Raw genomic sequence first — 19949 nt, 5'->3', positions numbered from 1 at the left:
TGAAAAATATATTATTATAAAATGATTTGACCATGGTCAACTGAGATGACTCAAGGTCAATCGATAGAAGTAGGACTAAAGCCTAATAATCGATAATTTTAGGATCAATCCCTAAATACCCCTAAATAAGTAGGACCAATCCCTAAATAACCCATATTTAAAATTCACTAAAAACTATAAACGGGAAAAAAACGCATTAACACGCTATATAATGGGATCTAAACACATTAAACATGACAAAAAATTTCCACAAGTCAACACTTCTATGAAAACAAAAGAATCAAAAGAATGGAATGATTTTATATTATGGATTCGAAATGATAACTTGATAAGTATACAATTAAGTCCTCAAGGCTAGTGTACACATACATAGAATCTGCTATTGCTATCTGAAAACGGAAAGAAACAAAGCAACACAAAAGTTGGAGACCCTTCTGTTGAATAAATACCCATAAAACTCAACATGAGCTGCAATTTCCCTGCAAAGCAACTTTGCCTCCGCTGCCAACTTCAGACTCTTAGCAATCATCATCCCTGTTTGCATGCGTGTGGACCCTGCCATACAGGCCTTTGCATCTTCTTCCCTCCCCAGAGACATCAGCTCCCTTGCAGAAAGAACATTGTCCCACCAAAACTCATGCAAAATCTTATTCATCAGTTCCCAATATGGAGTAAAGATAAGACATGTGCTCGACCAGGCTCCAAAATATGCATATCCAAGGAGTCTAATGATGTTCACTGCAAAAGACAAACCCTTACAATTAGTATGGTATTATGGGTGACAAAGTTTGCACCATAGTTAAGTTCCTCCTATGCAGAAGAGTAGGTCAACAAAATCTTGTAATATCCTTGAACATGATGCAAAGTTCAAGGAGGCAGAACTTTGCATTGAGTATCTACTGGACAAGGAAAAACCTACTAACAGCCATGTGTCCACATTTCTTTGTTATAGAAGATTGATATTCAATATGGACTCCAGCAGCTCCCCTTTCTACGAAAAGCTTGCAGAGGAACCATTGCTCAATGTGGCATTTCATCAAACAACTATGGTGGTGGTGAAAGCCAAAGCAATTAAGGCTCAACAGACCCAATTCCAAATTCATTACAGAGTTGTTGAAAGACAAAGATTAGAAACATTGAAGGAGATGACTTCGTAATTTAAAAGCAAGTTCAAGTTTAATACGAATAGGACTAAATCTGTGTTTGCAAGGCAAGGCTCGTAAGTTTTTTTTTTTTTTTTTTTTTTTTTTTTTTTTTTAAGAAGATAAAGCCCAAGAGAGATAAAGAAGAATGCCGAAAGATCAAAACTTATAAAAACGGTACCAAATAGATGTGTCGTTATTTTGTTTTTTGTTTTTCTTTTTATTCTTTTGCCCCTACCTTTATTGGAAATACCCCAACTTATTTGGGAGATATTATTAGATTTAGACAGTTATTGGAGTATGACAAAAACTTATGTTAGTTATGGGGTACATGAGTGTTTTTATGGGTATGTCCAAGATCACCATAGAATAACCATTTTTTATCCAGTTAATACATTCATTTAACAATCATTTTGAAATGTATTAATTCTAAAAAACAACTTAGACTTTTTAACTCATTCATTCAACAAATTTTTTCTTCATGCATGTTAATGCATTAATTCAATAAATAGAAATATGGGATAAATTGAGACATGTACTAGAATGAAAATATTGATTTCTTGAAGTTATGAGAGAGACAATGTTCAATTTCTCTAGGATTTTTATTTGGTTTGTAAACTATATGTAGTTTTAATTTAGTAACTATATAAAGTAGACCGGATATATTAAAAATTCGGAAATTAATCGGAAATCGGATCAGATCAGATTTTGAAAACATATCCAATTCCAATCTAATTATTTTTCAGAAAAATTGAATATCGGAATTTCAGATATCGGAACACAAATATCATTGCCAAATTTGGAAAAATATCGGATCAAAATTTGGAAAAATTAGGTTTTCAAAAAAAAAAAAAAAAAATGGATATGTGGCCACTGTCTCAGCATGCATGCATTAACCATACCATGTCGTCATTCAGGAGGCATCACAAAACCACCGGAAATGACTGATAATGGAGAGTTGGGATGCCTTATTGTCGGTATACCAGAACCACCGCCTATCCCTATGACTATGCAATCTGCACTCACATCACAAGGAGACGCTAGTGATATCCCGAGGCCTCTGGGTGTTGTTCCCTCTCTTGATGAGACGTTACTTGATAGGGCATTTCGTATACCCTTTCGCACTGTGAAAAGTATACCACGTGCATGTCGTTTGGCATTTTCTGGTGCATTGAAGTCTCCTCTCTGGGATATTACGGTTGATCCTAGTTCAGTTTTGTCATGGGTTCGTCTTCTCCTTCTCCCGTGTTGCACTCTACAAGTTTTCCAACCACAGAATCGTCAGGAACGTCGATCTGGTAATAGGAAAAACCTTCAGCAGAAACAGATACTCCATGCGTTGACGATATGGAACGAGCCAGGTGGACTGTTTCGCCTCTTAGAGTCTGCAGTAGAGCCTCCTTCAATCCAGCCACCCCAGCGATCTATTTCTACTCAGAATGTGCGTCGATGCTTACAGAAGGTTGCGATGGACATTTTACGGCAGCCGGTAAAAAAGTGTCATCATCATCGAGGGGGTCGCCCTAACTTCGGTGGAGACTATCCAAGCATTAGAGGAGAAACACCCGGTCGACAACCACCGTGAGACCAACTGTTCCTTTGCCGAGCCTCCTTTATTTGAGAGAAATACCCTTTTGTCATGCATTAGGTCGTTTCGAAAGGCACTTCTTGTGGCCGTGATGGTCTCCGAGCTCGGCATTTGTTGGATGCTATGAGGTGGCCGCTGCAGCAGCTATATCGTCGATTTGCTAGATGCATTGACCCCTCGTGGTGAATCTTTGGTTCTGAGGGACGATGTCCCACCGTTAAGCGAATTCATAGCGAGTGCTTCGCTTTACTCCACTTCTTAAGCCGGATAAGCGATTCGGCCCCTATAGCCGTGGGCATGGTTTGGCGTCGTCGGTCTCTAAGATTGCAATGAGAGGAGTTTCGAGAGATGTGGTTGGGTACTTACAGGATTTCCGGTATGGGGTGGGTGTTTACGGTAGAAGCAGAGGCGATTTTTGCATTTGTCAACCATATGGTGTATGCTAACAATGGCGACAATAGCTCTCTTTATATCGCCTTTGGTAGATTTCAGAATGCTTTTAACATGGTTGATCGGACCATCATGTTGAAAGAGGTTCAGTATCCGATGCCCAGCCTATTGCCCCTTGGGTCGAAAGTACTTGTATTGTCACCGCGAGGTTATCGTGGGGATGGCTACATATGAATGCGCTACGGGGGTCCAAAGAAGGCGACCCTCTAGGTCCCCTTCTATTTGCACTAGTGTTGCATCCTCTTATTCTACGGATCCATCCGGTTGTCGGGTTATTGCGTCTTCTGGCGTGGTACTTAGATGATGGGACTCTGGTCGGGGATACAGAACAGGTGGCGACAGCTTTGGGTATGATTCAGGAAGAAGGACCTTCTTATGGGTTGGTTCTTAATGTGGCTAAAACTGAGATATTTTGGCCATCACTAGATCCACGTCGCTCTACTCCTGGTCTCTTTCCTTCATATTTGTCCCATCCTCAGCAGGGGGTCAGGTTGCTTGGAGGTGCAGTTAGCATTGATGCATCTTTTGTCATGGGTCTTATTCGCAAGCGTATTGACAAGGCTATGACTCTGATGGACTGTTTGGCTTTATTAGAAGATCCACAGTGTGAGTTAGCGCTCTTACGAGCTTGTGTTGGGCTCTCTAAGTTGGTCTTCACGATTCGTACTTGTCCACCATCCTTTTTCAGAGAGGCAGCTTAGACTTTTGATCGGCATCTCTGCAGTGTTCTCCAGGGTATTGTGGTTTCTGATGGTCCTGGCTTCGGTGATTTACAATGGCATTTATCGACACTCCCATTACGTCTAGGCGGTTTAGGTATCTATTGTGCCACTGATGTATCTACATTTGCTTTTGTGACCTCCCGCTGTCAGACTTCTGAGCTTCAGAACCACATTCTTAGGAGTTGTGGCCCAGTACCTTTGGATGAGATTCTTGATGTTGCTACCAGTGCATTGAGTCTCTGTCTACCCGATTTTGACCCAGTTCTATGGCTGTGAGTGCTACCGTCCCCTTAAAACCACAAAAAGTTTTGGCGGAAGCATTCTATGGTAAGATTGTTGTTGGTCTTGAGAGGGAGTTTGTGTTATCTGCTCGTCAGAAAGCAGTCATTGGATGCTTACAGTCAGAACATGCAAAGGATTTCCTACTTGCTATTCCGATGGAGGGACTTGGACAGCGTATGTCGCCGGTAGAGTATCGTTCTATTCTCCGGTACCGTCTCATGATTCCTTTGTACTCTGATGGTGGTTTATGCCCTGTGTGCAAAAAGAGCAGACTAGATACTTTTGGGGACCATGCAGACATTGTAGATATTTCTCGGGCTTCAAATACCGACATGATCATGTCGGAGATATTTTATGTGACGATTTTGGAGGGCTGGGGTGCAGGTGAAGAAAGGAGGCTCTTGTGAATTTTTTCATCGATCCGAATGAGGGAGATCGCTCTTGGATGTATTGATCTACGATTGGTCCGAGGGGAGGCATCGTGTGTTGATGTAAGCTGGAGCCTCTCCATTAGTAGGGCTTGGGAATGGAGTCTTTGAGGTGGGAGAAGCAGACTAATAGAGCAGCGCGGTAGGGAAAATTGAGAAACACAAGGAGGCTTGTAGAGCTAACCAAAGATTATTTCATTCCTTTCGGTTTGACACCTTTGGTTTCTTGGCACAATGATCTGTTGAGCTCCTTAAGAGATTGCAGAAAGTTATGGACTGCAACGTAATGACAGATTGGTTCTAACGAGTTTGTTTTAGGAGGATAGGTTTTGCCATTCGAGAAAGGACTTGGCGCAGCTTGTTGCACGCTTGTCCTAATTATTTGTAAAACTCGTTATCATTATTAATAAAATTTCCACTTCAAAAAAAAAGAGAGAGAGAGAGAGACCCTTATATTTCACAATATATTTCTCAACATATCACGACATAAAGTACTAAAGTCTAAAACATACAGAGAGTTCATTTGCCTACCTTGAGCGCCCAAAGTGTTTCCCTCAAAGAAAAATAGTATTTTAACTTGAAAAACAAGTTTTACCTAATTATCATAAAACTAGTTTTTGGGACCAAAAAGTGTTTTTTGGATGATTTTTTTTTTTTTTTTTTAAATAGAGACCAACACATGTATTTTGAGTGTTTTTACTCTCGTAATATATGGAGAACTCTGCTAGCATTTTCAGGTTACAAGAGATAGAACGTGGTAACATGGCAAGAGGAAGTGGAATGGCTCGTACAGAAATGCGAGGGGAAAGGTAGGAAGCAAGATGCATTAAAGCTAGTTACAAATGTGTTTTTCTATTGGATATGGCAGGAGAGAAACAACAAAATATTCGAGAAGAAGACATGTTTCATTGATCAGATGGTGCATGGCATCTCATTATACAAGATGTGAAAACAAATTAAAGCTGAACTCGATAAAACACAAAATGGAATACGGCCAGGAAAGAGAAGAGTTCTTGCAGAGATGGAATGCTAACGTGGAACTTATAGCAGCAACAACCCAAAGATGCAAATGGGAAAGAGTGGAACCAAGGATAATAAACTTGAATACTTATGGCACACTACAAGGGATGACAGGAGGATGGGCAGCAAGTTTAAGAGATGACCAGGGACAAGTGACAACAGCATCAAAGGGGAAATCTCAGTTCAACTCAATTGCTTTTATTGAGTTAGAAGGACTTCAACAAGGTTTGAAGCTAGCCCATATGCATAATATCAAACAAATCAAAGCCCGAACAAACTCTACAAATGTACTATCTATCATTTCTCAAAAACAAGAAGAGCCCATGGAAAGCAGAAAAGATGATCGAAGACATAAATAAACAGATAACTAGACTAGATATTTTTGCCATCACTCATGTTTTTAGATAATGTATTAGGTTAGCAGACAAACTAGCATAAAATGTACCAACGGTATATTTTATTGAGCTCACCCCAAGCTCATTTTCTAAAGATACAAAGAAAATTGTGTTTAAGGATGCTAGTGGGGTAGAGTATGTAAGAATGTAATAACTCAAGTATTTTTGTCTATGAAAAAAGGATAGGAGGCCTCTTAATTAAAAAAACCCCGCTTGCCTATCAAATTTTTTATTTTTTATTTATTTATTTATTTATTATTATTATTTTGTGGAAAGAAACGAAAAAATATATATTTGAAAAAAAATATGAAAAAATTGAATGTTTTGGAGAGACCTCGTTATATTTTTAATAACTAGTGTAACGCCCGTATTTAAAATACGTATTTATTTATTAATTTATTAATTAATTAATTTATTTATTTAAAATTTGTTGGACTGAATTTGGGATACGTGGGCCTGATTTCTGGGCCCGAGTCTGTGTTGGGCTTAGGTTTCAAACCCAAGTATATATTCATATTTTTCCAGAGAATAAGGTTTTTAGATAAAAATAAAATAAAAATGGAGGCGGCTTGATTGTTAGAGAGTTGGAGCACGACGATTTGGACTATGAGGGATTCGTGGAGCTTTTAATACCGGTGAGTAATTATATTATTTTTAAATCGATTTCACCAAAGCTTTACTGTTAGAGTTTTGGTTCTCGATTTTTCTCGCTTTTCCCTATTTTAGATTTGTTTTGCTCATACGTGAAATATTTGGACTGGTTAGGTTAGATGGTAGTATAGTTATTTACTAAATCCTTGAAACTCTGGATTTAACTGTTGGAACTCGGAAGGAGTCGTCAATGGCGTCGCGAGTCCAACAGTAAGAAACCGTCCTACATTTTTTGTGGAACTCTTCTGTGGTGATGTTGATATTGTAGTTTTACCTGTTATTTTGTATTGTGGATTGGTTGATTGATGAATGTTGGTAGTGGGGAGTTTGGGTGTGGTTGAAAGCTTCAAAGATGCGACAATGGCGGTCGGATCCAAGGTTGATACTGCGATATTGTGGTGGTGTTGATTTTGTAGTTTGAACTATTATTTTGTATTGTGGGTTGGTTGATTGATAAATGGGGGTAGTAAGGAGGTTTGAGTGTTGATTGAAAGCTAGAAGGAGGCGTTAATGGCGGTCAGATCTTGGTTGGAGAGTGATTTTCGAAGTTTATAGGTTAGAGTTTTGTATGTATTAAAGTGGCGGGGTTTTTCATAGGGAGTCCAACCGCTGGGATGAAGGAGAGAGATAGGGGTGGCCGGCGCACGAGCTGGTGCGGTGGAGGGAGTTGGTGAGCTGAGGGAGATGAGGAAGACGACCTGTTGGGGTTGGGCCTTGCACCTTGGGCCTTAGCTAGTTTAAGTTGTTGAGGCATTTCATTTTAAGTTGTGTTGGGCCCATTTCATTTTAAGTTGTGTTGGGCCAGTTCATTTCTTTTTGGTTTGGGGCCAGTTTCTATTTTTATTCTGGGCCGACCCATTTGACTTAAAATGGGTCAAAGTGAGTCTTTAAGGGTTTAGACTTTTATGCCTTGGTTTCAACCCCGGTTTTGGGCTTTATTTTGGTTAGTTGGATTAGGACTATGGGTTGAAGTGTTTTACCTACGAGTTTGCGTTAGGACCTGTTTGGATGAATGCCAAATTGGTGACTGTTGGGTTTGACCATTGAACGTTGACCGTTGACTGTGGAATGTTGATTTTTTTCAGATTTTCACATATTTAAGAATATGGACAAATGTAGTAATAAAATATTGTCGAAAATTGTATAACCTTGTTTGTCATTATCTAATTAAGATTGGACGTAAGTAGTGTGTAAAGCATATAAATATTGGCACGTAACAAGAGGGGAATTCTTATAATAAGACTTAGATATATACGTTTTTATGAGAATTAAACTACATACGGACTCAGATTCATGGACTTTAGTATTGGGCTTTTTGATGGTTGATCAGTTTGACTTGACTCGTATTTGGACTTGAGTTGTTCTTTCTTTTAAAAGTTGTTTCATTTTGATATTTGGTGAAATAGACTTATATTTTGATTATTTATATACTATTTATATTGTGCACAAATAGAAATAATGCGTGCCTCTGATAATGAATTGAGTTCACATAAATATATTGAATGAATACGTTACATGATTGATTACTATTATGAGTTGCTACTTAAATGAATTGTAGTATGTATGAAGGCTTGAGACATTCCATATGATAGTGCAATATATAATTGGCATGTGAAATAATACGTTTCGAGATTTGATATAGAGATATTTAGATATCGTGCAATGAATAATATTGGCACATGATAATGTGGATTGTATTATAACGAGAAACGTTGAGCTTCAGTATAGTTAAGTATACTGGCATGAGATAGAATAAGAATTATTCTGAGATATAAATGTATGACACTTGAATAAATTACATAACGAAAATCCTAGAACCTAGCTACCACAACTCATGTGATTTGGCCCTTGTGATGGGCGTATGTGATATGATTGGCCCTTCTGGCGTTTCAATGAATCTGAATGGCCCTTCAGGCATAAGTAATTTGATTAGCTTTCGTGTGAGGGTTACCTGGTGTGCAGCATCCCGCTTAGGGTAGCTACGCACGGAGTGATTCATTTTGTGAGAGGAGACATGTGGATGTACATGTTCGGCATTGGGTAGCGATTGTGGTAGCCAGGGAAACTAGGTAAGACATAGATACGACGTGATTTTACGGACACGCAAAGAAAGCCTTAAATAATATAATTATAGTAATATGTTGGTTAATGATATATCTTTAAATATATGATTAGATAGAGTTTTGCAGAAGGATGGGTCAAACTAATTACTTGTGTAAAGACGACTCACTCTGTAATTGAGCATGAAATGCGGTAAGTATAGAATATGCTTGGATGGTTAGTAGTTTAGTTAGAACCTAAGGCGCCTCGGTGGAGAAACTAAATGCCTTTGTATTATTGTTGGGAAGCTAAGGCGCCTCAGTAGAGGAACTACCTGCCTTAATTATTGTACTTAAGGATGTTGTATTATTCGTTGGATGTTAAGGCGTCTCAGTGGAAGAACTAACTGCCTTATTTATTGGGTATATATATGTATTAGTATGATTTATATTTTAGGGCTACTCACACCAGTATTTTTTATAATGCTGACCCGATTTGCATGTTTGCTTATCGGGTGTGTTCATTAAATGAACATAGTTTATAAGCCTTGACAGGTTTAGTGTTGAAGAAAGTTGGTTACTGCTTGTGGTTTGCGTTAGCATTGCATTCCAGGATATGTTTTGCTTTCCCTTGAGATGATATAGATTTTTCAGTCTAGACAATGTTTTTGTATTTTCATTTGTAATTTTAATTAAAGAGTTATTGAAAGAAGAGTTGTAACCTAATCTTATCTGTGAATTTTTGTAATGAAGATGACTTTTGTTTAATGTGAAATTCTTATTGGTTTTTAATTATCCGCGTATTTAAACTAATTATGGGTTTTTGGGAGTGGAGAGTGTATCACACCTCGAAAATCGAAGAGTCGGAACAAATATTGTTTTTCCGAATTCTGTCGAAATTCGGAGTGTGACAACTAGAATTAATCAATTGTTGAAAATATAGTAGATATGTGGTGGAGATGTGCTTATAAGATTTTTTGCTCCTAAGCACGTAGCAAATTTTTTTCTCTATATTTTCATTTTCAGTATACCAAATAATCTACTCATTTGTCTCTAAGTGCAATTAGGTAAACTGTTTGGGTCTTATGTATTACACACAAGGATAAGTATACCTTCCAAAACTAGAATCTTCTAAAATAACAAATTTGAGTGGGACTGGGAAAATACCACTTCCCTATTTGCATTTAGGGCAGGGAACGGGTCTGGTTAGATTCGGGTCAACCAGACCCGATTTCTTGTCCTATTTATATTATTGGCATATATTCTTACATCCATATTAGGTGTTTATAGGTTGGTTCTGGTTCGGTTTTTATCGGTTTCAGTTTTATTTTTAACGGTTCTTATCAAGTCTTTCGGGTTTTTTCTTATATTTAGAAAATCATAATCCATACCCATTAATTAAATCGGTTCCAATTCGGGTTTCGGTTCCTTATCGAGTTGTACATTATTATTACTAAAATTACATTTTTATTTATTTATTATGTAATTGATATAAAAGTTAGTTTTTAGTGCGACAATAACACTTGTCATCGATATTTTTATCATCTCATAAAAAGTTATGGTGCCAAATTCGATACTATTTGAAAGTTAACTTAAAACTTTAAATACATCTCATAAATAGTACGTGTATTAATTTTAAATCGAATATATATATATATATATATATATATATATATATATATATATATATATATAATAATAAGTACATGCCCACAATTGTTAATTAGCATTGCACACATTCATTACTAATATATATACACGTGTAATATATCAAACACATACATATTTATATTAGTTAATATATACAGTGTATTAGTTAAATCATAGTACACGTGTAGACGTTGACAATATTATTATCCATATTATTAACACTTATAATATACATGTCTAATGTAATACTATAAAACATGCATTTAATAACACACATTCACTATTACACCTAACAAATAAAAATTATATATTATAATATTTGAATTTGTTTTTATTATATATATGAAAATCATACTGATCGGTTCCGGTTTTGATTCGGGTACCAGGGAAATTATTTGATTCTATTCATTTCGGTTTTTTTCGGTTCGGTTTCTAAAAACCCAGGTTTTAATAGGTCTAATATTTTAGGACTGCTATAAATGGTTTCGGTTACACACTCCTAAATCCATACAGTCAGGATTTCTCGCGAACTGTGCCCCACTGAACCATCTGGTCCACTGTGCCCCCAGGCCCCATCCCGAATCTATCAATACATACAACGTGCTGTGTTTTTTTTGGTAAAGATTTCCAACATTCTTGAGTCGGTGTTATCAGACCACATATATTATACAAAACTGACGTCATATGAACAGACAACAATAAAATTACGAGCACTCTAAAACTACATCCACCATACCTTAGTATCGAAGTATAAATAATAGTCAAAATTGAGGTCACCGTTGACGCATATGACCCCAATCACCCCATCACATTCTCCGCTAATTAACCGACACGTATTGCCCCATTCACATCGTAGCCGTGTATTTCTCTCTCTATAAAACGAAGTAGTTGTAACAATAAAATATTGGTGTGAACTCTTCTTCGGGCTTTCTAAATACAGCTCCTTCCTTAACTACATCAGTTTTCATAATACCCCATACTGACAAACCAATTCATTAATGGCTGAAGTCGATTCCAAACAACAACAACAACCAAACATGGTAATTTTTCTCTTTCTAACAAGCTCTTGATCTTTGATTTTATGTTATTTAATTATTATTATTAATTGATTTACAGACGGAAGAAAACAAGCAGGCTTTGAAATATCTTGATTTCGTTCAAGTTGCTGCGTTACAAGTCATGATTTGCTTTTCAAGCGTTTATAACTATGCTAAGGATAATTCTGGTCCTTTGAAACCCGGTGTTCAGACTGTTGAAGATACTGTGAAAACTGTTATTGGTCCAGTTTATGAGAAATTCCATGACGTTCCTATTCAACTCCTCAAATTTGTCGATCGTAAGGTCAGATCTCTTAACCCTATTTTACATCCGCAATTTTTTTTTTTTTGGTAGTTTACTATTTTCACGGCGCCAGTTAGGAAGTATTGTTACTTGCTGCTAAAATACGCACCAGGCGTATGTTATATTGAAGTAACACTAAAATACGCACTTGGAGCTAGATTCTTTTGATTTTCTTTTTGACTTGGCGTATGTTAGTCGGTATATCTTGTTATTGCTAAAATCCGCTGTTGTCTTTCGTTATCAACATGCTAAATTAGTCGGTGGAATTTTATGCGTCCGTTAGCAAATATTCATTCATTATCATCCTCGAAATGCTAAATGTTTAGTGAAAAGGAACTGACAACTTTGTTTCTTTATGTTTATTATGTCACGTGATTTTAGGTGGACTCATCAGTAAGTGAAATAGGACGTCACGTGCCACCATTGGTGAAATCAGCATCATTCCAAGCATACTCAGCAGCTCAAAAGGCACCAGAGGTAGCTCGTTGCGTGGCTTCAGAAGTTCAACGAGTTGGTGTAATTGACACAGCCACAGACATTGCGAAAACAGTCTACACCAAATCTGAACCAACAGCTAAACAGCTTTACGCTAAGTATGAGCCAGTGGCTGAGCATTACGCAGTTTCTGGCTGGCATGTGTTGAATACACTTCCTCTATTTCCTCAAGTGGCTCATGTTGTTTTACCTGCTGCGGCGTATTGGGCTGACAAGTATAACCAGACTGTTTGTTCTTCGGCGAAGAGTGGTTACACTGTGTCGTCGTATTTGCCTTTAGTTCCTATTGAGAAAATTGAGAAAGTTTTTGGTGGTGAGAAGAGTGAGGAAGTTGCGTCTGATGGTGTTGTGGCTCAGTAAGAATGAGTGGATTGATAACTTGATATGTTTTGGTTAATTATTGATGGTGTAAATCAAAGTGAACCTATTTAGTGTGTTTTGCGATGTATTAGTGCAATAGCAGGATGGCTTCTTTGTTCAGAAAATAAGTTGAACTGCTTATGTCAAGTGGTAAAAGTATTTTGTTTTCGGTTTGTTTGCTTGGTAAGTTGGTAGAACTTCTGTTGAATATAAATGGGTTGTTTAAGAATATGGTTTCATTTGTTTCTCTAATTTGGCAAGAATTAGTTTTTGTTTTTGGTTTTGTGATGTGGATGTGATTGCGACTTGCACTTGATGAATTTTGGTAATGTTAGAAAGCGATCTGATTAGTGGCCGGATGATTTTGTTCTTTCTGGATTACAAACTGCCATGAGCAAGTGTGGAGGTATGGCCATATGGTCGGCTCCATGGTTTAAAACTATTCGTATTAGAGGTAGATGGTTAACTTTTGGTTTTGTGATGTGGATGAGATTGCGACGTACACTTGATGGATTGACCTAAAAATATAACGTATTTTTCAGTTTTTTACATTAAATACAACGTATTATTTTTTTTGCCTAAAAATACAAGATATTTTCAATTTTTTACAATTAGTACCATCTGTTAACTTTGAAGTGATGGAATACGATTTGGCTGTTAAAATTATAGGGGCACGCACCAGGTTTTCTCAATTGTTTATAATTAGCACACAACTAAGCACCAAACTTTAAACCACATTGCCCCTCAATTCTTCCCTCCCATTCTTCGTTGACTAACCTCAAATATATTTTCGCGAATTTGCTTTTCGAGGAACAAAGGAAGCTTCCGTCTTTCTAAATCTCGATCCAAGCCAACAGTAAGCATTTACAATGGCATGGTTTGCCTTTGCGATAGAAGAATGACTGTTTATTGTTAATGTCCACCTTCTTTGTCTTTTGTTGTCTTTGTTGGTAAAGGTTTATTTTTTATAATGACATTCAACCATTGTTTATTGTTGATTGTTAAAGGTTTAGTTATTATAATTTTTTTTGTCGTTTTCTTTTTTCTGAAAAAAAAATGTTTAGTTGTTTATGTTATTCTCGATTTCCATATTGTTTAAGTAACGTCTACGTTTGTATTTTTTCAGTGGCTGAAGTGTTCAATTTGTGGATACATCATGGTGGTACATTTAATGACATACACAAGTCAAATTATGCTAATGGGAAGGTTGAGTATTATGAAAATGTAAACATAGAAGAGTTGTTCTATGATAGTATTGTGAAAAGAGTGGATCAGTTGGGTTACAGACACCCTTCAAACTTTATTACAATTTCCCCATGAAAACACTAGAGAATGGTCTTAGGATCTTTCTGCCTGATGATGATATAGGTCCAATTATTCAAGTTGCTTCAGCTTATACAGCTGTTGAATTTATCTTGACCACTGTGTAGAGGAAAGGGTAGAGGATGAGTGTGAGGGATCTAAGAGTGATGATGACTATGAGGTTGAAGATGAATCTGACACTGAATATGAGGCTGCTAGCTTTGATTATATTAGTGATGCTGAAGAGGAGATCATCGAGATTAGAGTAGAGAAGATTGAAAGAAGGAATGCAAAAAAAAATGCAAAACAAAATGAGCAACCAAGTGGTTTAGTTGATGTCCCGTTTGAAAAATACTTAAATGCCTACTGAAAATGAGAATGATGATGTTACTGAAAATGGGCATGGTGGTGTTGATATATTTGGTGGGATTGGTTATAAAGCAATGGGTAGAGATGGCTATGAACCTGAACTTGTTGATTCTAACGAGTATGACAGTCCTTTGACTGATGAGGATGGCGAGAGAATTAGGAAGAATTCCGTGTTTCCTATTTTTAATCCTAGGTGTGATACAATGACTCTTGAACCTATTAAGGGCATGAGATTTGCAAATTGTGAACAATTGAGAGATTTCTTGAAAGATTATGCAATAGCCAGACTTGTTCCTCTAAGTTTTTCTAAGAGTGCAGAAAAATATTTGCTTGTAGAGTGTAGAAATTGTACTTAGAGATTGTGAGCAACTTATATGCAGAAAGAGAAATCTTTTCAAATCAAGAGTTTGTTTAATCAGCACACATGCCAAAGAGATTTCAAGATAAAGATTACAGATGCAAGGTGGCTGTATAAGAAGTACATACCAAAGATTGTTGCAAACCCATGTTGGAAACTGAGAGAGTTTAAGCAAGATGTGGAAGACACATACAAAATTGTAGTTTCTAAAGTAAAGTGTTATAGGGCTAAGAAGTTAGCTATGGCTAAGGTAGAGATCGAGTTCTTTGAGAGATCACTATGGTAAGTTAAGGGGTCATGGAGAGGAGATTTTGTTATCGAACCCAGAAAGCTCTGTTAAGATTGCAGTTGATAGGCCTGACCATACCAAAATGGCTTTTTTTTTTTTATGAGGTTTTATGTATGTTTTGAGGTTTTGAAGAGTGGTTAGAAAGATGGTTGTAGAAAAGTTATAGGTCTTGATGGGACTCTCTTGAAAAGCTTTTGTAAAGGAGAGTTATTAACTGCTGTAGGGAGAGATGGGAACAACCAGATGTTTTCTATTGCTTGGGCAGTGGTTGAGGGTGAGAACAAAGATAGTTGGGTTGTGGTTTCTAGAAAAGTTGAATGATAACTTGGATTTGGGTCTTGGGACTGGTTTGACTCTAATTACTGATCAACAAAAAGGACTATTGCCAGTCATTGCAAAAACATTCCTTATGGCTGAGCACAGATGTTGTGCTAGGCATATAATCCATATATATGCCAACTTAGGAAATCTTATCCAGGAGCACAACTAAAATCTCTTTTCTGGCAAGCAAGCAAGGCTAGTTATCCTCATGAATTTTAAAAAGTTATGATCAGATGAATGCAATTAACTTCCATGCTCATAAACATATTATGAAACAAAATCATGTGTTATGGTCTAAAGCTTTTTATGGGTTCTCTTCTTCATGTGACTCAGTTGAGAATAACTTATCTGAAACTTTTAATTCAAGATTGGTGGAAACAAGACAGAAACCAATTATTCACATGCTTGAATTGATTATAATTGAACGTGTGACAAATATACACTTAAGGAGAGAGATCATGGAAAAATTGCCTAAGACCTTATGTCCTGTGATTAGGATGAAACTTGAAAAGAATAAGTTATCAAGAATGCATTTGAGTTGCTTGCACACTGGGAAAAAAATGTTTGAGGTTAGAAATAGTAAAAGAGAGGGTTATGTGGTGGATGTGGAAAGGAGGACATGCACTTGCAAAATGTGGGAATTGTCAGGCATTCGGTCCCCCCCCCCCCCAATGCTATAAATGGCATTTATTTTTTCAATGGAAACCCAGATGACTATGTGGTACGCTAGTATAAAAAGCATACCAACATCAGGATTTATGACCATTACATTAAACCTTTTAACGGAGAGATCTTTTGGCTACACTCTACAGCTGAAAAGTGTCTACCACCTAGGGAGAGAAGAATGCCAGGAAGGCCTAAGAAATATAGAATAAAGGAAATACATGAAGGACCAAGAAGACATTTAGTGAGAAATCAAATAACTAGAGATAATAGAGTCATCACCTACACACATTGTCAGATTTCTGGACACAACATAAGGACATGTCCAAATATAAATCAACCAGTAGTTGATAAACTTGTAAGTTAACATGTACACATTTTTTTATCTATTTATTACAGTCGTTTCCAATTTTAAGAAAGTTGTCATGTAGGTGACAAGGTCTGGGAAACCTAAAGGCAGGCCTAGGAAAAACCCACTACCACCTCCAAGGAATTCCAATGCAGTACCAAGAGATAGGGGTAAGGGTAGAGCACCTCATATACCAGTTGGAATTGGAGTGTACCAAGACCCTAACAATGGGGAGCACTATATCAATGTGAGTATTCTTGAATTATTTAGACAATAGACAATTATTTATGTTTTGACATGTCTTATAATTTTTTTATTACGAATTTTTTTGTCATTAGCCTCCAGGACAAAGTAGACCAATCAACTTTAATGAAGCTGCTAAAGAATCCTTCATAAGATCAAATATGACATCTCAAGCTCAACCTACAGTTGTAAGTGAAGCTCAACCTACAGCTAGAAGGACAAAAACTCAACCTACAGCTAGAAAAACTAAAGCACGAACTGTAGTTGTAAGTGAAGCTCAATATTCAGGTGAACCTGAAGTGGAAAATCCATCTCAAGCATCAAACCAAGTTGGTAGTCAAGTTACAGCTGCAAGTCAAGTTGGACGTCCATCTACACCCTGTAGAATGAGTGTAGCTAATGCTAGAAGGTTGCCAGCTCTTTTAATGGATGACTTCTCACCAGAAAAGGCACCACCAGTGATAATTGAAGGAACTGGATGACTTCTCACCAGTTTTGTATTCATCCACAATCTTTGTATATTGCTAGAAGTACCGTCAAGAATACAGAGTATAGATTGAATACTATATATATTGGATGATAACCCTCTCCATGTATGCACTCTGTCTGATCCTACACATTGAATAGTCAGACCTTGAAATATATACAAAGGAGTGATTTGCAAGAGTGCATCCAAAAAATGTACAGTAACAGCCCACACCATAGTTCAACTGAAAGATGACTGACATTCATGTGTATTGAGGGTTGACAACCCATACCAAGCATCCCCAACAAACATAAATGCCAGGCCGATGGATGTGCAATATTTATTATTCTATTGCATTCCAACTTCCCACGAAAAGAACTGTCAAACATATACCACCATCAATGTCGTGTCACCAAATAGAGAGTCAACTACCTTCCTATTCTCAAGGGCTGACACTTATTAATGTAGAGGACTAAACTATTTCACCCATTTCAGACTTTTAGAGAGCATACTTTCCATAAGCAATCCCATTTCTATGTCAATCCAGTGCTACCACATACTAAGCAAATGACACAAAATGAGGACTGAATTGTATTACTATATATAGTAGTTCTAAAAAATTTAAGAAAACCGAGTAAAAGCACTGACCTCACCACAAGAAAAATTGATGAATATTGCAACATCAAATACCAACATGAGATTGGTTACTTACATGGTATCTGAATATAAATGAACCGACAAGGCAACAACATCAACTACCAAAACTAATCAACAGGAGACAAGGCAAGTTTGAACACTATCAACTACCCAAACTTATAACAATGAATAGCTTCTAACACATGTTTACAAGAACATCACATGTTAATAAGATTGTGCTAATTTTAATAGTTACCTCACCCTTGATATCACACAATGATAGTCACCAACATTTGCGACAACAACATGGTTGTTTGGAAAAATTGCAATACAAGTTGTGCTTCTAGAAGTTGGCCCAGAGAAATTTGAGTGGGAACCTGCAAAGTTTATTAAAAAGCCTAGTAAAGAACAAAGGCATGGCAACCAAGGAATAAAAACCTTGCAGATCTCACTTCAACAAGTTTAATAGTTACCTCACCTTTCACTACCCCCACATACAATCCCCCCTGGAACTGCCATTGCCAATGCATGTGACAGACTCCACCAATTCATCAAAATATAGACACTAAATTACCATATGGCACATCTACACATTAGAAAAAACAAAAAAAACTAGCATAACATTGATTCTACATTCAAAAAAAAAATTGACAAGCATCACAACCATAATACCACCATTACCTTGATATATTAACCACCAGCCCAACATGCTGTATACGCATATATACTTTGTTTAGAGAGACTTCCAAGAGACCCCTCCTTCCTCCTTTGTTTGGGCTTCGAACCGGCAATGCAAAAACTTTCTTACATTTGCATTGGCGGAGTTAGAAAGGGGTAAAAATACTCACAACCTTTGTCAATGGAAATAATATTTTCTCAAGCACAAGGATATTCGTTCATTCAATAATTTTTTATTTCCTAGATAAACAGTATAAGAAATTAGGTATGTGAGGCGTAACAAATTAGGTTTTAAATCATAAAGGAAGACGAGAGAGAATTGGAAATTAACAACATGTAGAAGCCAATTTGAAGTAACTAAGTGATAAACATGCCAATGAAACAATAAGCCTGGAACCATCTGATCCAGCTGGTAAGTGATAGGCAACAAGGCAAATAAAACAACAACGACGAGACTAAAAGCTAAAATCGGAAGCTACAAGATGCATATGTCTGCAATCATGCTATGCTATATATATTACTACTACCCATCCACTTTCAAGATGCAGACCAACTATTTAGTAAAGACCATAAACTAACCAAACAGTGCATACTGCAAACAAAAATTGTTTCAAATAAAGTAATCAGCAAGTTCTAACATAAAAGATTAATCTAACACAAATCGTATAACCATGAATGGCATAGCTTCTATTAATGATGATGATTAAGAAATAAAAATGCAACTTATAGGGCGTTGACTATGTTCTAATTAAACTTATTTAGTTGCCAATTCCAAACCCATAGTTGCACACAGAAACTGGGAACTAATAGTAAGCCCCTCCATACAAAGAAACAAAATTGTGAATCACTCTTCACATGGCCCATTCTCCTTTGTATAGTTGAATATAAAAAAGTTGAGTATATGAAATGACCGGCCAATTAGCATAAACCATTTTTCTGTTAGCATAAACCAATTTTTTGTTCAATCAGTTTGTATATATGAGTAGGCACCCAAGTTTTACTGTTGCAATGGTCAAATGGATCACTTCAAACCATAGTTGAGAAGAAAAGGCATTCTCCATTTTTACACTACAAGAACCAGCAGTAAAGATGAAGTAAATCATGATTTTTCGACTTCAAACAACCATAAGCTAAAATGCCCATCTGAAGGGAGAAATATCAAAGCAACCACAGTTTCCAGCACCAAAATAAAAGTAAGGCACAAATGCATCGAGGTTCGCTATGAGCACCTCCTAGCTTACTTATCGTTAACAGAGCCTCCTCATTTGTTTCCCCTTCTTTATTTAGCAAGACTTAAATAAATAAACTATATTGACAATGACACTTATAACTCTACCCATTACCCCTATAACTACCCTCTATAATATGCTCGACGTTGCTTTCGAAAACATTACTATTCTGTACAAACAGAATGAACACTTACACTCTCTGAAATACAATTGAGAAATACAAAAACATCATGAAAAGAGATGAAAAAAGGGGATAGGATTCTAATAAAAGCATTTACATATAAAAGAGTACCTTTGCAATTTCCATCCATCTCAGAGGTATTCAAGTTCATCTCGGAATCAACATGACTATCTGCTACATCATATGGGTCTGCAACTTTCAATTTGGGAGAGATATTAACGTTTTCCACAGAAGCTTGACCACCCAAATGCAACTTTAGTACAAAAGTTGTATATCAAAAAAAAAATAACAGCTTACCAAAG

The 19949-nt window shown here is 36.8% G+C and overlaps 1 protein-coding gene across 1 annotated transcript; it reads left to right on the top strand.

Annotated features, from left to right (window-relative positions):
* The first annotated feature begins 11112 nt into the window (after positions 1-11112).
* Positions 11113-12792, top strand: LOC147517145 (Rubber elongation factor protein (REF)). Its single transcript, XM_086589526.1, has 3 exons — positions 11113-11407; positions 11484-11708; positions 12090-12792. Exons 1-3 carry the CDS (start codon positions 11366-11368, stop codon positions 12561-12563), a joined length of 741 nt encoding a protein of 246 aa, XP_086445652.1. The 5' UTR covers positions 11113-11365; the 3' UTR covers positions 12564-12792.
* Positions 12793-19949: the final 7157 nt, after the last annotated feature.

Source organism: Coptis chinensis, chromosome 2 (genome assembly GCF_015680905.1).
Source record: "Coptis chinensis isolate HL-2020 chromosome 2, ASM1568090v1, whole genome shotgun sequence".
NCBI lineage: Eukaryota > Viridiplantae > Streptophyta > Magnoliopsida > Ranunculales > Ranunculaceae > Coptis > Coptis chinensis.
This window is presented reverse-complemented; position numbering and strand designations above follow the sequence as displayed.